Genomic DNA, 20,571 nt, shown 5'->3' on the forward strand with positions numbered 1-20,571 from the left:
CTACATTCAATAAATGCATTCCAAAGTGTATGGGCAAAAAGAGAAGTTATTTCAAATGTCAAGAACCGCCAGAAACTATGCTTCTGGTTCGGAACAGTCATAAAACCGACAATTAGCCCCTTAAGCCAAGAAAATGTCTGCATCTGCCTGACGATGCCACAACTGAAGCAACTTTGAATTACAGCAATATTATTTCCACAAAAATATTTCCACAGTGCTTTCACGGCTGCAACAGTGAATGATAAAGTAACGTATAAACGTAGCCCCACAGACCAGAAAAAATAATCCAGAAACCAGGAAAATCTAATCAATAGGAGGCCTTTGCTATAAGTGGCTAAGTACCTCGCCATACTGAACCTGCCGGAGCAGGTGTGGTATTATGTTGGTTCAGCTATGCCAGGGGCCTCATTCGGTATAGCTGAATTGGGACCCAATTTCTGGAGCTAAGGGTTTATCAAACTCCATGCAGTTTGCAATTATTTTTAGTGTGCCACTAGCCAGCTGGGCTGAGGGAGTGCACTAAGAAAAGCCTTGGTGAGGGACCACATGAAGCAAAGCAGTAGTTACCTGGGGGAAGAAGGTAAAGCTACAACTTGCAGAGACCCAAGCGATGTACCAGGAAGAAACTCAAAATGGACTTATTTCTCTGGCATCCCTGAAAGGGGAAAGTACCTGACACGCTTCTGAACTGAGGAGTCTGAATTCCACCTATGCACATTTAGACTAGAAGTGCCAGAACCTGATATTGACTACACCTCTCACAGTCACTGGATTCACAATCATTCCCCTCAAACTCCTTCCACCTCAACCAATCTTCTACACCCATGCTTTTCAATGATACTGGAGCCCACAGGTGGGAATTTAGCACTGGGATTTAAAAGCAAGTTATTCCACCCCTATTCTGCTTTAAGAAAGAAGAAACAACCTTAAGTCAAGGTTTTTACCAGGACTAACGCACTGAGTGGCTGAAAGAGATCATCAGGTTTGTGAACTGAAATAATATAAATTGAGAAAGTCAGGCATTGGAGGCAGTAGCTGATTTTTCCATTAGGCCAACAAGGTGTGGGCCTAAGACAATCAACTTTGTGGTTGCCCCCTCAGACTAGTCACCCCCCTGGACAGTCCATTATTCTTGACTCCAGGAGTGCCCCACACAAAGTCAGTCAGAAAGGTGTAGACAACGCCACCCGGAGACTCTGCTTCAACTCCTGACTCCGGTTGCTCTCACTGCTCCTGAGATGAGATGTCGGGATAGGGTGGCCTCCTCTGGTCTAGACGTGATAAATGTCTATGTCTGTTATTGATTAGAAGGAAAAAAATTCTCAAGAGAAGTGACCATCTCCAGGAAGGACAGAATCAGATGCAACCAACTTCAACTCTAACATGAAAGATCTGGGGTTAGAAAGGAAGAAGGACTTTCTGCCAGTGAGATATTAAACACTCGGACTGGTAAACAAGAGACGTTGTGAAAACTCCTTCCTGGAAGAGCTTAGAAGGCAAAGGTCCATCTGTCCTAAAGGTAGGGGCTGGACTAGATGACCTAAGATTTTAAGTGAAGTGGTGTTTTTGATGGCAGTCGAGGCAGGAAGCAGAACATCTTAATCGTGGGCAAGAAAATCAACCTACGCCTAAGCACAATGGATTTTAACAACTGGAAGCCCACAGACAACTAAAATAACCATTTCAAGGATGTGATTGGACTCCTAAAATCAAAGCAATTTGCAGTGTTCCTCACATCAAAGAACAATAACTGAGGAATAGGGCAATAAACACAGAGTTTTTAACTAAAACTTCCAAAAGAAATGTAGAAAGTCCAGAGAATGATTCCTACTGCAGTAGGCAATGGGTATAGGTCTGGATATACTTGTGCGGCACAAATAAAATCATCTTTATTTTTAAGGTTACATGACTGAGCCAATGGAATGCTCTTCTTTGATATGCAGTCTACTCTTGCCACCTGGTGGTGAAATAGTAAAGAAAAACACTGAGACTGAAACTAGTAATCCCCTCAGGGTTTTCTTTTTCTTCTTTTAACAGGTGGATGACAAGTGCCCCTAGTGCTTAACTGTAAGTAATCACTACAGCAAAATTAATAAGGCCTATCCTTCAGCGTTCAACTCGAGAGTCTCTGACAGGGGAAAGCAATGATCGATGAGTGAATAATTTCAAAGTATTGCCAGAATTCTTGGGAAAACAAAAGGAAACCCAAACCTCACCTAATTTTATTATCTCTCTATATTACCAAACTTATAGACTATATTGTTCTCTCATGAAGGTGGCTAACAGCTGCTATGTAGAAAGAAGAAAGAGGCATAACATTAGGAGGAAAGACATTCTCTTTGTTTCTAAGTAATGTACGCATCTCCCTTGATTCCATTCTTGGTGAAAAATACCCACTAAGGACATTTGAACCACAGAAGCCTGTATGTGCCTTCATAGAGGGAAATGCAAACTGCAGTGAAAGCAAACTGTCAAATTGCATTTCACTTGACTTCAAAGAATTATGCAACAAAGAATTATTGCTGAGAAGAGGGAACTCAAAGCAACACCACTGCACTCAAAGTGACCCTACAAGTTTTATGACATCTAAATACAATCAATCTTGCACTCTTTGAATCCTGTTAAGCACCAATAATAGGCTGAAAACAAACTCACCTGGATGATAAATCAGGCTAGTTTTTCCCCTGACTAGCAGCGATTGCAATGAGTCATAGTTCAAGTGCAACTTTTCCCTCCAGAGGAATAACTCAGACAGTCTAATCAACAAGGATTTTTTTCAGTATCCTTCATCAGTCAGTATCTTCAGCACCAGAGATGCTAATTCAAGACAGCATGATCAAAACCTGCTTTGACTAGTCTGCACTCACTTTCTTCCACCTCTGCTAACTCTATTGCTGCAGCTTCTTCATCAGACTCCAAAGTTCATGGTCAGGCCCTCTGGATGAAGGTTAATAGTCACTCTGCCCCTCATTATCTAAAAAATAAAATGCCCCAATCTTCAGAGTCACTGTTTACCTTAATGAAATAGGACCACTAGGAAAGAAAAAAGTATCCAGTACTATGTTGGTTACATGATCTTTTGCAGAAGGCCTCAAAACCTTTAAATATTTCCCCAGAATGAGTTTACTTTCCTGAACAAAGTCAGCACATCACAGCTGCACCACATATTACCATTTACTCATTTCAAATAACACAGCTCTAGTGTTTGGACCACAGGAACAATTAATCAACTTTCAAAAGGATACTGGCTCCAAGGAAGTCAATATAAATGATCAGAAAGTCACTATGGAAAGATTTACTAAAATTTACAGCATAATACTCTTACAAGAGCTATTTTATAGTAACATTCATCTTATCAACTATAGAAATTAACAGCAGTTTTCAACAGGCTAGCTAGTTGCCCAATTTCCTAGGGCTGAATTTGAAATTTCAAAGTAGATATCTCCTTCTTGGTGTTTCAGAATTGGCTGGTTACACAAATGTCAGCTGTCCTAGATTGTTAGGAAGATTTACGATTTAAAATTCAACAGTCCTTAGGTTAGTACTGACTCAACCTTTCACCACCCTGAAGATCTTGGAGAAATTTTATGATGATACAAGGATAAATACAGGGATAAATCTTTTGATGCAGTGAGTAGAATAACAACTGGTACATTGTTGCACCAGTAGATAAGAATAAAACTCAACATTTGTCACAGGAGTGCTCTGTTGGTACAGAAATTGAAAAGCAAATACCTTCAATTCTTTGCAAGTAAAATTTTCATTTTCCAAGATCTTTTTCCTGTCCTCCAAGACAGAGCTTTCTTCCTCAAATTTGACTTGAAAACCCAACCTATTTTCATGGTAGTGGGCAAACTTACTCAATTTTCTTATTCATAGGGAAAATTCTGAGCTCACTCCAAGCCATTATCTATCATTTCAAAATACAGTAAAAGCTTTATTATCTGGCGAAAGCGGGACTGGGAGATGGCCTTAAATTGAGGCTGATTATCCAAATACTCAGGGGTGCCCAGCAGGGGGCTGTGCAGAATCACACCAAGGACTGAAGCAAAGTTCCTCTGGAATCCGCTGCAGATCTCAGGGGGTACAGAACCTGGTTTTACTTACATTCCAAGAACTGTTTGCTAATCAGGTTAGGAAATAGTTTTCTCCCTTTAACAAGGAGTTGCTAATCGATTAGCAGAATACTGCAGCATACATCTGCAACCCCAGGGAACAGAGGCCACTGGGCAAAGACTTTTTTGTTGTTGTTATGGTATTCGTTATGTGTCAAACACTGTTCTAAGCATTGGGATAGATATAAGTTAATTAGATGGACAGAGTCCCTTTCCCAGAATTGACTGCTTTACCTAAAAGCTAAGGCAGAATGAACAGAGATCTATGCCAATATTCAGCAAGAGCTGCCATTCAAGGAGAGGCATCAAACAATGATCCCTTGTGAGGAAGCAGTTTACAATCAGTTAAGATGACCTTGGTATGGAGGTCAGCTGAAGTTCCAATTGGTAGAGCACAGTTTTTTACTGACCTTTTTCCAAGGGTACAATTCTTCTCATGAACCAATACTTACTTTTCAATGACCTCATTTGTTACAGTCATAGAATTTAGGGCACAAGATGATCCCACCCTCCATCCGAATACAGCCAACTTCCGATGGCCAACCAGTGAATGACCCCAACAAATGACGGGGCTTGGTACAAATGAGTGGCCGGAAAGAATGGAAAGGAAGATGGTGGGAGGAGGAAGGGTTATCACCGGAGCTGTGGCAGCAGAAGATGAATGGTACTGCAGTAGGGAAGCGGTGGCCAGGCAGGTGATTAAAGGAGATATGGGGAGGCAGAAGTAACCACAGAGTGGGCAGCAGCAGAGAAAGGAAGCTTAGGGGGAGCTGGGCATAAGGAAAGGCAGGGTGGCTGGTGAGAGAACCAGCCTGTTAGCACCCTCCAATCTCTCCCCAAATCCCCATGGCTAGGTCTCTCTTCAGCCCCGCAGGCCTCTCTTATCAAAGCTTCTGGAGTTAGGCTCCCTTCCTGGTTCAGAGCAGCAGCAAGCAGATGGGTCCCAAAATTCTTAAGCATGCAGCGCTCCTGTTAACCAACCAAGCAACATCTCTGATGTGTTAATAATAATACTACTACTAATAATAATATTTGTTAAGTGCTTATGATGTGCCAAGCCTGTACTTACTGCTGGGGTAGACATAAAATCATCAGGCCAGAAACAGTCCCTGTCCCACACGGGGCTCCCAGTTTAAGTAGGAAGGAGAACATGACAATATGATATTATGTTAATTCGATAGATGCTAACAGAGGAAGATACAGAAAGGATAAATGAAATATACCCACGTCCCCAAATCCTCACTCTAGTCATTAGTTCTTAACTTTTTACTTCATCAGAGTTTGACAAGAGCTGAATGTTAAGAAGCTAAAACTAATCTGTGTTCTTCCCCTTCATCCTTCTCCCCCAGGTCTTCTGGTGAAGTGACTGAAAGCCAAGCTGCAAGATGAAGTGAGCAGAATAAGGAACAGGCAAAGATAAAGCAAAAACTGAATCATTAGTTCCCAGATGATCTAAAATGGGATTGTGTTAGATAAGCAACCAAGAGAGTTCAAAGAATAGGGGAGGTAAAGAAGAGAAGTGAAAAGGAGAAATTTGGGAACTCTTTCCATACACCTTACCTCTGCTGCCAAATAATGCCCAGTAGCAAGGTGTTTGAAACGAAAGAGGCTATTCCAATATCCTGCTCCACCCCGGCAAGGATCATGTTGAACTACCTGGAACAAGTAATGATACAAAGTCAGAGTTAATGGGGCTGCATTTCTATAAGTACAACTAATCTGAGACATTGCTCCGGAAGTCTAATTAAGTAGAATACAGTAATATTAAAATAATTACCATCTTTAAACAAGCATCTAGAAAATTCACAAACTCCAAGGAAAAGGAAAGAATGGTTACGAATTGATTAGCTGAGGCCAGTGATTGACACCCACAATCTCCTCCCACCCAACTTGGTAAAATTCACTATAAAGAGCAGAGTTCCTACGCTTAATACAGAGTGTTGCACAAAGTGGACACTCAGTATTGTTGAAGTTGATAAAGATCATTATGGATTTGTGAAGGAAACTGATTTGTGACTGACCTACAAGTATAGTGAACTTTGGGAAGTTTTAAACATCAGGGAAAATTTACTGTAATTAAAAGTAGTATCTTGAACAGCTGAGATTCTAGGGTACTGTAATAGCTAAGGAAAATAAAACAGAAGGTTAAAAACTGTACATAGTATCCAGGAGAAAGAATTAGCCTCCTAAAGGAAACTGAAATTTAGACAGCTTTCTCTTCTCAGAAAGACTGAAAGTGCTGCAAAGGGAGATTGAAAAAACTCATCCTTTGGAAGGCCGAATGGAGGAAAAAATATTTCAGAGGACTTCTTTGACGAACTTTAAGGTATTTGATATTTATCAATCAAAATAATATTCTCACTTCTAATAATTGAAAAGTACCACCTCCTACCTCACGTCACTGCTCTCCCACTACAACCCAACCCGCACACTTGGCTCCTCTAATGAATGCCAACCTACTCCCTGTACCTTGAGCTTGTCTGTCTAGCTGCTGACCACTCCCTACATCCTGCCTCTGGCCTGGAACAACTCTCCCTCTTCAGATCTGACAATGACTCTCCCCACCTTCAAAGCCTTATTGAAGGCATATCTCCTCCAAGAGGCCTTCCCTGATTAGGCCCTCATTTCCTTTTCTCCCATGTCCTTTTGCATTGCCTTGATTTGTTTCCTTTAGCCACCTTCCTCCCGCCCCCTCAGCCCCAAAGCACTTATGTATATATCCATAAATTTATTTATTTATATTAATGTCCGTCCCCTCCTCTAGGCTCTAAGCTGGTTGTGGGCAAGGAATTTGTCTACTATGTTGTTATATTGTATTCTCCCAAGTGCACAGTACAGGGCTCTGCACACAGTAAGCACTCAATAAATTTGACTGATTGAATGAATGCCTTAAGCATGCAACTCTAACAAGCCAGCTTATGACTTACACATATCCTCAGTGTAAGTCATGTATCCCAAAGAGGTGGGCTCTATTGGGGATGAATAGGCCTAAGTTCTCCCCTCTTTTACTTCTCTTTTCCTGAGCAAGAGCAATCTCGATTTAGCACCTCTTCTAAATCGACCTTGACCTGTGAGCCCTTATTAGGATCGGTAAAATATACTGGAAAAGAAAAACGTCTCTGAGGGTTGGAGAGGGGAAAAGGAAAGACTCAGAGAGAGGGGTTGATTCACATTTCTTGCTTCTGTTTTCAGCAGTTTTGTAAGTTGGGTTTTGTGTGTGTTTTTGAACATCCGGGATTGTATTAACCATCTTTACCTCGACCTCCCACAGAGCTTTGGAACTAGTTGCAGAAGTGGCTGATTGCCTGCCAGTTGTTCTCAAGAAAACATGCTGCTTCTTTCTGTGTTCATCACAAGTCAGAAACTTCTCCTGCTCTGCATGGAATAATCTCACCACATCACCCTAATGATTAACAAACACACAATAAAAAGGCAAAGTGAAGCACACAGCACAAGGATAATGCCAGTTCTTGCTAACCCAATAAAATGCAGTCAAACTTACCCCTTTCAGTATGTCATCTTTATTATCACTCCACTTCATAAAAAGTACTATTTTCCAGCTTGTGTTACAGTTGACAGAGTTGACCTGAAAAACAAAATTGTAAGACTCAGAAATGATTTCTTAGATGGGTCAAACACCACCCCCAAGAACTGCTTAGCCTCGTCCAATGACTGTCCCATCTATTATAATAAGATATAACACTCTGGCCTGCCGTGTGACCTTAGCCAAGTTATCTTTACCTCTATGGACCTCAATTTCCTCATCTGTAAAATGGGACTTGTAAGACCTACATCACAGGAATGTTGTGAGGATAAAAGAAAATGTAATCGATGTCAAATACAAAGCATGACTGCAACATGTAAAACCAAAATACATGCAGAAATAGGGTGATAATACATTGGTTATAAGGGTGGTATGTGGCAATAATGTTGATTTTTGTCTAAACAGCCAGTACAGATAAGCTTTATCTGATCCAAATTGCTTCAATCTGGTAACTGGTATTTTCTCTTTCTAAAGCAATTTTTCTTCCCTGCCAATCACCCAACCTATGTGTTGCTCTCCATTTATTTCAGCGACCTTTCTATAACACATTGGATTTCAAATGGGCCAAACTGCCTAGGTTTGTATTTAACACCTTCAGACTAATTTCCAATTTAGAGGAAGTGGGCTCTGACTACTGAGATGCCTTTTAAAAAAGATTACAGATCTTACCTCATTGCAACCTGGATTATCCACTAGCTGGTGACTGCTGGCATGAAGAGGCTGTCCAGCATTGACAGGGTTCAGAACTACCTTGTCCCCAATGACAACCTGGAAGATGACATATTTTCTGTCACAATGAGTTTGGAGTTCAGTTTCCAGATATGCAGTACACCTTCACTAAGCTATCACTTTGAGCAAAACCCTTGCTTATAAAAAGTAGTTCTAAATGCCCTGCAAATCATCAAGTCTTTTAGTCCTAACATGCAGAACAAATTAATGTGATGTGGTTACTACTGCTTTTGATGGGGTTTTCTTTCACAACAGCTAAACCTATCCAATCATGAAGATTTCAAGACCAAGAACCTGTGTGAAGGAACTGATTACAGCACTAGTGGTTTGCAAAGTCTTGCTGACACTCTTCCCTGCCAGTTGTGTTTATGCTGGGCCACTGAGTGCAGAAAGTGAGGAAGTGAGCAAGAAAGCAGCATGCTTAAGTGCAGACAAGAATTTTATCAACTAAGCATTTTTATATAGTCATTACTGGAAGAGAAGCAACATGGCCTACTGGATAGAGCACAAGCCTGGGAGTCAGAAGGACCTGGGTTCTAATCCCGGCTCCACCACTTGTCTATGTTATCTTGGTCAAGTCACTTAACTTCTCTGTGCCTCAGTTATCTCATCTGTAAAATGAGGGTTCAGACTGTGAGCTCCATGCGGAAAATGTACTGTGTACCATCTGATTAGCTTATATCTTCCCCAGTGCTTAGTACAGTGCCTGGCACATAGTAAATGCTTAACAAATGCCATAAAAAAAGGACACTCAGTTCTCCTAAACTGTGGGAATTACATTCTTGACATATCCCACATTAAGGACAACTCCCATTATAGTACACACAACTTAACTGATGCTGCGCACATACTTGCAATTATTTCTGCTGACCGGATAGATGCCCATTATCAAAAGAACATTCCCTAACAGTGTAGGGAAAACATGGGTTATGAAAGAACTGAATGTTTGTGTATATTCATTCATTCAATTGCATTTATTGAGCACTTACCATGGGCAAAGCTCACAGTCTATGACTATGACATACTTTAGAACACTTCATACAATGTTTACTCTGGCCTTTCTGTCCAGTACTGGCTGAGGCCACATCACTGTGCTACATCCATGCAAGCTCCAGGCCAAATATCAGTATCAGATTACAGTCTCTCAAACACTTAATACAGCATTTTACAGACAGTAAGAGCTCAGTAAATATCACTGATTGGAGGAATGAAGAGAGCAGTTCGCAACAGTCCTCGCTCATTCAGTCAGCTTTCATTTCAGCTGGCAACAAGTTTTCCACCTCCTTGTATTTCTCTTTTTTTAAAATGGTATTTGTCAAGCGCTTACTAGAGAAGCAGCATGACTCAGTGGAAAGACCCCAGGCTTGGGAGTCAGAGGTCATGGGTTCAAATCCCGGCTCTGCCACTTGTCAGCTGTGTGACTGTGGGCAAGTCACTTAACGTCTCTGTGCCTCAGTTACCTCATCTGTAAAATGGGGATTAAGACTGTGAGCCTCATGTGGGACAACCTGATTACCCTCTATCTACACCAGTGCTTAGAACAGTGCTCTGCATGTAGTAAGGGCTTAACAAATATCAACATTATTATTATAATTAGTTGCCAAACACTGTAGTAAGTGCTGGGGTAGATACAAGATAATTAGTTCAGACATAGTCCCTATCCTGTCCCACCTGGGGCTTTCAGTAAAGGTTCCCACTGCCCTGAACTAGTTCCCACTGTATATGAGTTATGGCTGGAACACCCAACTCCTCGGACATTCAGAGCCAGCATCACTAAGGAAGCTGCAGCAGGTTCAGAATGTTCCATATTATGAGCCTTTTTTTTCCCCTTTGTATTTGTTAAGCACTTTCTATGTGCCAGGCACTGTACTAAGCACTGGGGCAGATACAAGCTAATCAGGTTGGACACAGTCCATGTCCTACATGGGGTTTGCAGTACTAATCCCCTTCACAGATGAGCTAACTGAGCAACAAAGAGGCAAAGTGATTTGCCCAAAGTCACACGGCAGACAAGTAGAGGACCTGGGATTAGAATCCAAGTCCTTCTGACTCCCAGGCCTGTGCTCTTTCCACTAGGCCATGCTGCATTCCCCACAACATGCTTATTTACATAACCTTCTCTTTTCCTCTGCTCTAGCATTATGCCCCAGTTTTCTCTATCCCTAAATGGGTGAAGATTTGGTAAAATAAGCTCATTGTGGGCAAGGAATGTGACTGTTTACTGTTGTATTTTACTCTCCCAAGTGCTTAATACAGTGCTCTGCAAACAGTAAGCACTCAATAAATATGATTGAATGGATATAGACTTTGTTTATTAACGTACTATGGTAATAGCAATTACAATTGGTACTCTCAGTACACAACAATTCCTCCTTATTACAAACTGTAAATTCTAACATCAACTCACATTTGTATTATTGAAGTTTTTATGTAAATGGGGAGTACGCAAGTTGCATTTTCAAAATCCAAATAGTTCAGAGAGATTTCATTCATGAAACATGGCAAAGGTAAAGTTTCTAAGTTGAATTCAATTCTTTCAGAAGTAGGGCTGGATTATTAAAAAAAGACTTGCATCTCTTGTGCTGAGATCAGCTGAGACACTTCTATCCATAGCCCCTAACTTTGAATTTCAGAAGCTTCCAAGTAGGATCTTTTCTAAGGAAAGCCTTTATCATCTTCTCTTGAAAGAACAAAGCTATATATTTTTTTCAAAAATCACCCTATGGGAAATGGTTCAAAGCCTATCTTTACAGTAAGATTGCATCGATGACTTTCAGAAAAAAAAAAAATCCTGCTTTTCTGTGAACACAGAAGCTCTGGGGCAATGACGGCTTAACCAGAAGACTAACATTTATTAGCCTGAATTTGGAGTTTAATGTTTTCTTTTCATTTTAAGAGACAGGCTCCTCCCCCTCACTGCCCAGTAGATGCACACATAAGTTTAAAATAATTTTCTTCAGAACAAAGAACCTGCCCACTTAAATACGAAGGGCAACAAACTCTAAAGACCTCAATTTTGAGGGTCAAAAAATTTTGGAATGTAGTTTTCTTTTTCCATTTACAGTTTAAATGTCTACACAATTCTTAAGTGTCTTTTTCCAAAAAAAAAAAAAAAAGCCTCTAGGGATTTTTCAACATTTTTACCATTTGGCATCAGATTACTACACTTAAGAGCCACTGAAAATAAAAACAAAAATACTTCAGTATCTTAAAGGGGTCAGAGTTGAGTTTAAGGCATGTGGTGGTTTAAGAAAACTAGAGTGAAAACAGTTACTGTGGGCAAGTCACTTAACTTCTCTGTGCCTCAGTTCCCTCATCTGTAAAATGGGGATGAAGACTGTGAGCCCCACGTGGGACAACCTGATTCCCCTGTGTTTACCCCAGCGCTTAGAACAGTGCTCTGCACATAGTAAGCGCTTAACAAATACCAACATTATTATTATTATTATTAGGTACTAAATCCAATAAACCTGCTCTAGCATATTAGTATTCCTCAAAAAGAACAATGAGGAAATGAGGCAAAGGATAAAAAGCACTTTCTCTAGCCTCTCATATGATAATTAAAACTTGCAATTTAACTCAGAATAAAATTGTTGGGCAAGAGCAAGATCTATTTCCTCATCTATCCCCTCGAACTCTCACCAAACAATATATTTTGTGAGTTCATTCCAGGCATCTGCAAATGAGTGTTTCCAGTTCATTACAGATCTACAATTAAAGCTTTGAGATCTATGACATAATAGATTATTGTCTTTGTTTTTCACAAAAATGAATACAAACAGTGAGATAATTGAATGTGCAGAGCATTTTTAAAAGTCACTATAGGAAGAAATAGCTTCTGGTTTCAGAAATCATAATCCACTCCAATTTTGTTCCTTTCCCCACCCTCGGAATGCCACCTTGCACCTTCTGATGTAATTACAGCTGTTCTTCATTTAGCCAATGACGAAGTTTGCCTATGGGGGAGAGTGTTGCTGAAAAAGCCACTGGGAGACTGACAGTCCCAAGGATACCAAGTATACATGAAAATGTTCCCATAATAAATGACATGATTTGTTGTTTGCAACAACTAGTGTTGCTTTCAGTTTGGCCTCAGTCTTCCAAACCTCTGGAAGAATCTGCTTGAAAAGAGCAGCTCCTTTCCTAATTGCAGCACCCCTGATATGCAGGTCTGTCTGCCTCACTTGTTTCCCAGGATTCAGTTGTGATGCTGCATTGTGTGCACCTGTGTTTTACAGCAGCCTTAGAAATTTCTTCTGTGCCCCTTCCTTTTGGTTCTTCTATTTCAGTTCATTACACAGAAGCTGTTGTGGTCATCCATTCTCAGCACGTGCACCACAGCAGTGCTGAGTTAGATAAGCTTAGTGTCAAAGCTAGGAGTTTGACAATAGCAAGATTTCACTGTTTGTGATCCTTCTCACCTCTTGATGTTGAATATGGCCCTTATGTCATGTTGATGAGATTGCTCAAGGAGTCAGAAGCAGAGGGTCCAGGTCTCATAACCATATCCAAGCCATCCTCAACTTACTACATTTCAAGTCCTGACAAATGGCACTTGCAACATTTCTAACTTTACAGCCTATTTGGGGTTCAAAACGAATGGGTTTCAATTTTACAACAGCAGCCTCCCAGTGGTGAGGGGAGGGGGAATGTGTATGCAGGAACCACAAGGGGTAGAGGAAACAATTTTTAAAACCATGATGAGTGGTGTGAGGGCCAAGGTTTAAAGAGGGAGGTGGAGAAAGGTGATGTTGGGGTAGGAGAAATCGAGGACTGGTGGAAATTATCTTATTGCCAGGTGGAGTCACCAGGTAGGGTTCAACATGTCCATTTTACTTCAGATGAACTATAAATTGGCCATCCTAACATGAAAACTCTCTGATTCAATATAAATACATTATTGAAGCTATTTTACCTATAACTGATTTAGTACATGATTCTTCTGGTTAATTTTGGTAAAAAAAACAGGGTTTTTGACTAACATCGTTCCTACGAGAAACCTGATGTCAACTTTTAACATTTTGACCTAAGGCATGGTTTTAAGGAACTGATTGTACCCAAAGTCCTGGGACTGCCTGGAGAAGATTGGACAGCATTAACACTCTGTAAACCTTGGCCTGAGCCTTGATGCCACGTTGCCGCAATAATCCCCCGAAGAATATGCTGTCCTTCTAGATTCTTTTTTCCACTTCCTTACCTATCTTTGAATCATTGCACAATGTGCTGCCAAGATAATGGGATTCTGCAGCAGCATCCAGTTCTAGATTGCTGAAGAAAGTCTTCAATGCTGTTTGGGTTTCCTGGGTGCATTACTTTGGTTTTAATCCCCACTCATGGGGGGGAAGACTAGATTAGCAGATTTGACAGGGGAGAGAATTCCTTGCAGGAGAAAGAGAGGGCATGCAAAGACTCAGAGATGGGAGAATCAAGAGCCAGGTCCAATTGGGAGGAACAGAGAGTGCGATCTGGGGTGTAGTAAGAAGGGATTGAGGAGAGAGAAGGAGACATTGGGTAGACAGTTGTGAATTTAGTGGTCAAGAGTTTCTGTTTGAAGCAGCACCTTAAAGCTAACCATTAGGAATTTGTTTAGAGTCCAGACCCTAATACTTTAGCTCCATCCATCAATCCTATAACTTTGAAATCTGCACTTACGCTGTCTCCTATGGAACGCAGTTTGTAGAACGGCTGAATATAAAACCAGGATCCCTCATTGCCAGCCTCATCCAGGGTCACCCTCATAGCATTCTTCTCCAGCAGGGCTGGAAGCCTCTTATTAACCGTAAGGTATTTGTTACTTTTCAAATGCAGAAGCTGAAACCAAGGGTTAAAAGAGGGATATCAGCAAGTTTCAAGATTTGTTCTTCATTTCTCTCTCAACGGTATCCAAAATGTAAAAAAAAGCCAGTGGGGGAAATCACTGTCTATAGGAAAGAAGACTTCCCCCATCCCCACTACTAGTCACAAGTAGAGCGGCCTTGTGTCGGGGGGAGGGGAGGGTACTCTGGTCATGCCCAGCTTCAGCAGGAATCACTGAAAGGGCCATGGCCAGTGTGTGACCAGCCGTTTCTGAAATGGCAACCAAAAGGTGCTTTGTCAGAATCCACTTGTCTCCTTGAGGCATCCCAAGGGGCATCTAGACATTGCCTTCCGGTTCCCAGAACAGAATCTGGCTGATTATTATCTTGGACAGAGTGTATTGCTTTCAATAAGCCATCTGTAGTCAATTTACAGAAAATAAGCAACATGGATGTTTGTCTGTTTACCCTGACACAGACAATCAGAAGGAAAAGTAAAGGCCAGGAAAAGGTACCCTCGGCAAAGGAAAATGAATGTGCGAGGATGGTCTCATTCTAAACACCCTTCCTGAAGTCATATCCCATTGACTCAGCTCATTTTCAAATTGAGTTTTGCTCTAACATGGTAGGGGACTGGGTAGTATTTTTTTTTCATTTGGAACACTAACCAGAAAAATACCTCCAACATACCTGGATGACATTGCCATATTGGATAACTGTTCCCAGGAGCTTCCTGTTTTCAGTCTCATTCTGTTTCTTTTCCAAATCTGCAGCATGCTGAAAGTAAAGGAGATAGTGGTAAACTCAAAATCTGCAGATTTCCATGGCTATGCCCTCGTATTTTGTCTAACAAACACTACTATTCAATTTAATAAACATGGCAGCAGCGCCATTTATCACGTGCCCATGTTCTAAAGGCAACAGGCCCAAGAGAAATTAAAATGAACTCTACTTCTCCTTCTACAATATTACTTTTTAAATAAAGTTTCCAAGAGAATCTTTGTTTATGTCATTTGCTACAAATACATACTTGTGTTCTCTCAGCCCAGTGATACAGAGAGAGGAGTCGGTGGGGACAGAAATGAGAAGGTTTCAGTAAATGCGGATGAAGCCAACACAAAGTTTGCAGGCAGATGAAAATGTTTACAAGCATCAAGATCTACTAGGCTGATTTATACTGAGTTCTCTTCCTTTTTTGCCAAAATGCCATTGTTTTTCATCACATCCTTGAAAAATGGGTCAAGGGGATTGCTCCCACTTTATTGAATGAGCAACTGCATCACAAGTAAATTGGGTGCTCTGTCCATTTCTACCCAGAATTTAGTATTCAAGTCTGCCTCCAAGCCCTGTATACAGAGTTAGAAAAAAGAGAGCTCAGTATCTAATCTGGTAGTTAAAACCAGGGTTTCCCATACCATATTTTTCAAAGGCTCACAGTGTCCTTTTTCCTGAAACTTTAAGAGGATACCAGAATTAGATACTACTCAACTTCCTGTTTCTCAGTGTTGTGGCCAAGATTAGTGCTCATGAATAGCAAGGGGCAAAAGCAATGATTTCTGCCAGCTAAATGTCATTTTCTTCAAATAGCTGTGCCCCTGCAAAAAATATCCTAAATCTGCAAGACTGGCCATACCCATCTCAGGCTTAAGGCATATCACTAACCATTTTTTTTGAAGGGCTGGCTGCAGCTAGATTTAAATATGATTTCCAGGGATGAACGTTTAAGGAATGAATACATTTACAAAGGCTATGGTGAGCAGGTAGCAAATTTACTTTTACAAAAGCCTTCCTGCCCTGAACTTTTATTTGTAAATAAACATTCATGTTCAGAATCTACATGATTACTCCTTTTCTCTTACAAAAAAAATTTGGTTTTCTTGAGAAATCATTTAGCTGATCAGCCCTTCTCTCCCTCCTCCCCCACCCATCCCCTGCCCAGCCCCCACATCCTAAATGATTTGACTTTCTTAAAACATAAAAGCAAATGAGTTGCTGTCTTAGAGCCAGGGAGGGAGAAAGGGGGAAGTACTAGACTTAGAATGCTATCATCGGATATCTTCCATGACTGAAATGTTCTTTTTCCTTCACTTCAAAAGGCCAACATGCCAAAAGGCTTCCTCCTACAAGAACCAGAAATGTACCTCTTCCTACATGCACTTTGAAGTCGTTTACAAGCTGTAGAAAAGTGGACCCTGGATTGTAAACTGTCAGAAAACAAATGCAGTAAAGATTTGAACTGAGCATTAGTAACCACAAGGAAAATCAAAAAGGTACTGACACTGTATTGAAATAACTAGTAGGTCACAAACAAATTTGGAATATTGCATAGATGGCATCTCAAAATGTCCTCTTCATTTCAAATCCGGTGCTCTGTGCACAGCAGGTGTTCAAAAACTGCAGATGTCAAAGGTAAAGCATACTAAACAGATCCAAGTGAACACTTGGACTGAGTCAATCTTCACACACATCCTTTTCTTGACTTAACATTAAATTCAGTTCACTAGAGTGAATGAACACTTTCCTACTAAGCTCCTTTCTTCAAGCACTCTGCAAAGTGTTCCTGTTCCTCAACATGGATCTTAAAACATTTACTTAAAATTTTGGCTCTTAAGATCTCATTCAACCAATTTTTGGCCACCCAAAACCATCAATATTACGCCTGTATTTTCTTTGTTGTTCAACAGAAGGCTTAACATAATGGGAAAATGTCTACCAACTCGGTTGTATTGTACTCTCCCAACTGTTCAATACAGTGCTCTGCACACAAGAAGCTCTCAATAAATACCACTGATAATGAAAATTGAGAGTAAGGGGCCTCAATTAGGTTTCCAACTTGATTAATATGCTCCAAAACTCTTTAAACTAGCAGAGATAAGCATATTACTTATCAGATATCTGTAGATTATGCCAAAATCTTGGAAAATCCTCCACAGTGTCTGGGAAGTATAAAGCACCAAGCCATCTAATCTCTCGATTCCTCAGTCTCCTCATGTGTTTAATAATAATGAAAATAATAATAATAGTAGCATTTTTAAGCACTTACTATGTGCCAAGCACTGCCTTAAGTGCTGGGGTGGATAGATAATCAGATCAGACATAAGAAAACTATACATTTAAACAAAAATTACAATCATTGACTCCAATTGCTTTTGAGCTTGCTGTGCAATGAAGACCTGCTCTTCAATTTGTGAAGTTAGAAGATGACTAAAGGGTTTTGAGCTTCTCAGAAAATGGGATCTATACACAGCATTGTTATCATTTACAACACTGAGGCCAAAGAGTTCCTTTATATTTAGTTATGGGACATTATACTTTACCTGGGGTCATCTGTTCTTTATTACAGAAATAGAAAAAATATTATTGAATTTCCTAATTCTTTATGGTCCACAATTTTAGAATTACATAATATTGTAATTGTATTGAATTTCTGATAAGTAACCTAGTGGATGACTTGGTCTTTAGTAGACAATACTGAGCAGTCACTATTACAATTCCATTGAAGATGACAAAATGTAAGGCTTAAATTAAAGGATTGATCATTTCTTAAAACTAAACAATTGGGGATCTGTTTCAAGTGAACAGGTCTATCACTGTCAAGAAGCAGCTAGATAAAATTCCACTGTTGGGGGAAGATTAGGTTTGGAGAAGAAACTTAATGAAAGTAAGAAAAAACGTGAGCCCCACGTGGGACAATCTGATTACCCTGTATCTACCCCAGCGCTTAGAACAGTGCTCAGCACATAGTAAGCGCTTAACAAATACCATAATTATTATTATTATTATTAAGACCAAAATGTCCACCACAGGTTACTTTCAGTAGAAGAATGAAGACATTGAAACTACTCACCACTAGATGTCAGCTTCTTTTAAATCAGTGTTGATTCTTGATACTAGTCAAAGAAAGTCAAGTGTCCCAGATTCCTAAATCCCTTAAATGGCATTAACTTAAAATAACCTGACCTTTATATTGGGTGCCGCAGATTAAAAAAAAAACACACCACCAACAAACAAACAAAAACCCCACCCCACCAGGGGACAGGCACATGCCGAAGAAGACAAGTGATTATAAGTGAAACTCAGGTCTTAAATTTCAATGATGAAGGCAACTTCCAAACATGTTCAGTGCATAAAAAGGTATCGGGGTAGAAAATCACATTAATGGACAGGAAAAAGAGAAAAAAAGAACAGATGGAAAATAGACTATGCAGATTAATGGGCATGCGAATGCTCCAAGAAGTAATTTTGTTTTATTTTTGGAGAAGACATATTAATAGGCTATATCCTCAACAATCATCATTAGAGATGGGTTTTATTAAATATATTACATTAATTAGCCTTCTTTCATAGGTAAACTCTCAAAGAATACTTGAAGCATTTGCCAGAGGCAAATACTGAATTATGATGCTTTGCATGTGGCAACACTGAGGAACAAAGGGGTTAAATGTCTTGGTTCTGAGTGCAAGCAGGCCTTGATACAGCATAAAACTCAGCTCTCCTGACTCCAATTCAGGGCTCTCTTCTAGGTATGTTACAAGCTCGTGGAGGCAGGGAATGTGTCTGTTAGGCACATCTCCAAGTGGCCTTCCCAGACTAAGCCCCACTTTTTCTCATCTCCCACTCCCTTCTGTGTCACCCTGACTTGCTCCCTTTGCTCTTCCCCCCTCTCCCAGCCCCACAGCAATTATGTATATATCTGTATTTTATTTATTTGTATTGATGTCTGTCTCCCCGCCTCTAGACTGTGAGCCCATTGTGGGCAGGGATTGTCACTCTTTATTGTTGTACTGTACTTTCCCAAGTACTTAATACAGTGCTCTGCATTCAGTAAGAGCTTAATATGATTGAATGAATGAACGTTATATGGTACTCTCCCAAGAGCTTAGTACAGTGCTCTGCACACAGTAAGCGCTCAATAAATACTGACACAACTATAGACTCAGACAGCACAACCCTGTTTCCCACCTTTATTTCCTTACTTTCCACTTAAACACTGCCCTGAGTCAATAAAAGATTAAATGAAAATGGCCAGAGTGAGCACTAGTGTTAACCTTGTCTTAATGGTTGCAAAGAGAATTGATTTTAAGCCTAAAATGTCATTCATGAACCACTGAGTTCATAAATATTAGATTATGCAAATGCAATTTTAGGGTGGAAATAAAATATCTACACTGTTTCAGAAGTTGGGCCTCCTGAAAATCTTAATATGGGGCTTTTATGCTGTGACAAGCCCCACCCAAATGTCACTGTGCCAGGATTTTAGGATCAGTTGTCTTCATGAAAGACTCAAAAAAAGAAGTGTGCTCATGGTCTTGCCCAAAACTCTAATGGTGGGCAGACTCAAGGGAACTGGAGGGGAGGGTGGAGGGTTTGGTTACCACACATAGCATTACATGGAATTAACATAGAGAAGAAAAGAAAGAAGAGAACATTTTGGGCCACCTCTGTCTTGGAAAACGGTCAGTAGGTCCCCAAATTTCATAGATGCCTGGAGGCAAGGACAAGGATGGATTACAAGAGTGCAGCTAACACACATTAACAGTACTGTTGCCACCAGAACACCAGCAGCCAACACCATACTACGTGCTTGGGAAAGTACAATGGACTAGAGTTGGTAGAAGCAATTCCCGTCTAAGCCTTAAAACAAAGAGTTGGGCTCAAAAATCCCTTGAATTTCTCTGGTGCTCTCCTTCTGAAAAGCTCAAAGAGATTACACCTGTCTCACTGATTCAACTAATACATCCTTAAAGGCTTCTTTTCTGGGCTACATGGGACATAGAATTCCTGGACACGGTGGTGACTTGGGCTCCCTGGGCTATCTACAGGTGCTTCTGCCAGGAATTTGACCCAGACCAGCCTTAGATGTTGGAGTCGGGAATACCGCAGAGAGGCAGGCATGGTTCTTTAAATCAGTCACAGCTCCCTGGGACTGTTCAACAGAGCCACCTCTTGCAGGGCCTACGAAGCAAAGAGCTGGACTGGGCCAGATTTCCACAGGGGGACTGGCAGACTGTAGAGGCTGTTCTGAACCCCTGGGTCTTGGGGATACTACATACCCAAGAGGTCCAGAGACCTCTCTGAAGCAATATGGTCAACTTAGGTCTGCACTGCAATGGAGCACTCCTTTTGGCTCGTGAGTCGGCTACCAAATTAGGGTGGAAAAAGGCTGTATTCCCAACAACAACCCCAAGGGGTGAATTGCTGCACCCCCAAATCAATCAAGCCATGGTATTTGAGTGCTTACTATATGCAGAACCCTCTACTGAGTGCTTGAGAAAGTACAATATACTAGAGTGGGTAAAAGCGAGTCCTACCCAAGTCTTCATACAAAGAGTTGAGCTCAAAAATCCCTTGGATTTCTCCAGTGCTCTCCTTTTGAAGAGCTCAGAGG

At 40.7% G+C, this 20,571-nt stretch overlaps 1 protein-coding gene across 9 annotated transcripts in view; it reads right to left on the reverse strand.

The window, feature by feature from the left end:
- ITPR1 (inositol 1,4,5-trisphosphate receptor type 1) overlaps positions 1-20,571 on the reverse strand; it is a 336,719-nt gene that overhangs the window by 204,416 nt on the left and 111,732 nt on the right. For 6 of the 9 annotated variants that reach the window (XM_029050129.1, XM_029050128.1, XM_029050127.1 and 3 more), the window contains 7 exons: positions 15,599-15,637; positions 14,874-14,960; positions 14,041-14,199; positions 8,329-8,427; positions 7,618-7,701; positions 7,372-7,518; positions 5,676-5,771 (listed from right to left, as the gene is read on the reverse strand). In XM_029050129.1, coding sequence (XP_028905962.1) covers positions 5,676-5,771; positions 7,372-7,518; positions 7,618-7,701; positions 8,329-8,427; positions 14,041-14,199; positions 14,874-14,960; positions 15,599-15,637 — 711 coding nt within the window. The remainder of the gene's footprint in view (positions 1-5,675; positions 5,772-7,371; positions 7,519-7,617; positions 7,702-8,328; positions 8,428-14,040; positions 14,200-14,873; positions 14,961-15,598; positions 15,638-20,571) is intronic. The other 3 variants (XM_029050132.1, XM_029050131.1, XM_029050126.1) reach the window with 1 other exon arrangement.

Source organism: Ornithorhynchus anatinus, chromosome X1 (assembly GCF_004115215.2).
Source record: "Ornithorhynchus anatinus isolate Pmale09 chromosome X1, mOrnAna1.pri.v4, whole genome shotgun sequence".
In the NCBI taxonomy this organism is placed as follows: Eukaryota; Metazoa; Chordata; class Mammalia; order Monotremata; family Ornithorhynchidae; genus Ornithorhynchus; species Ornithorhynchus anatinus.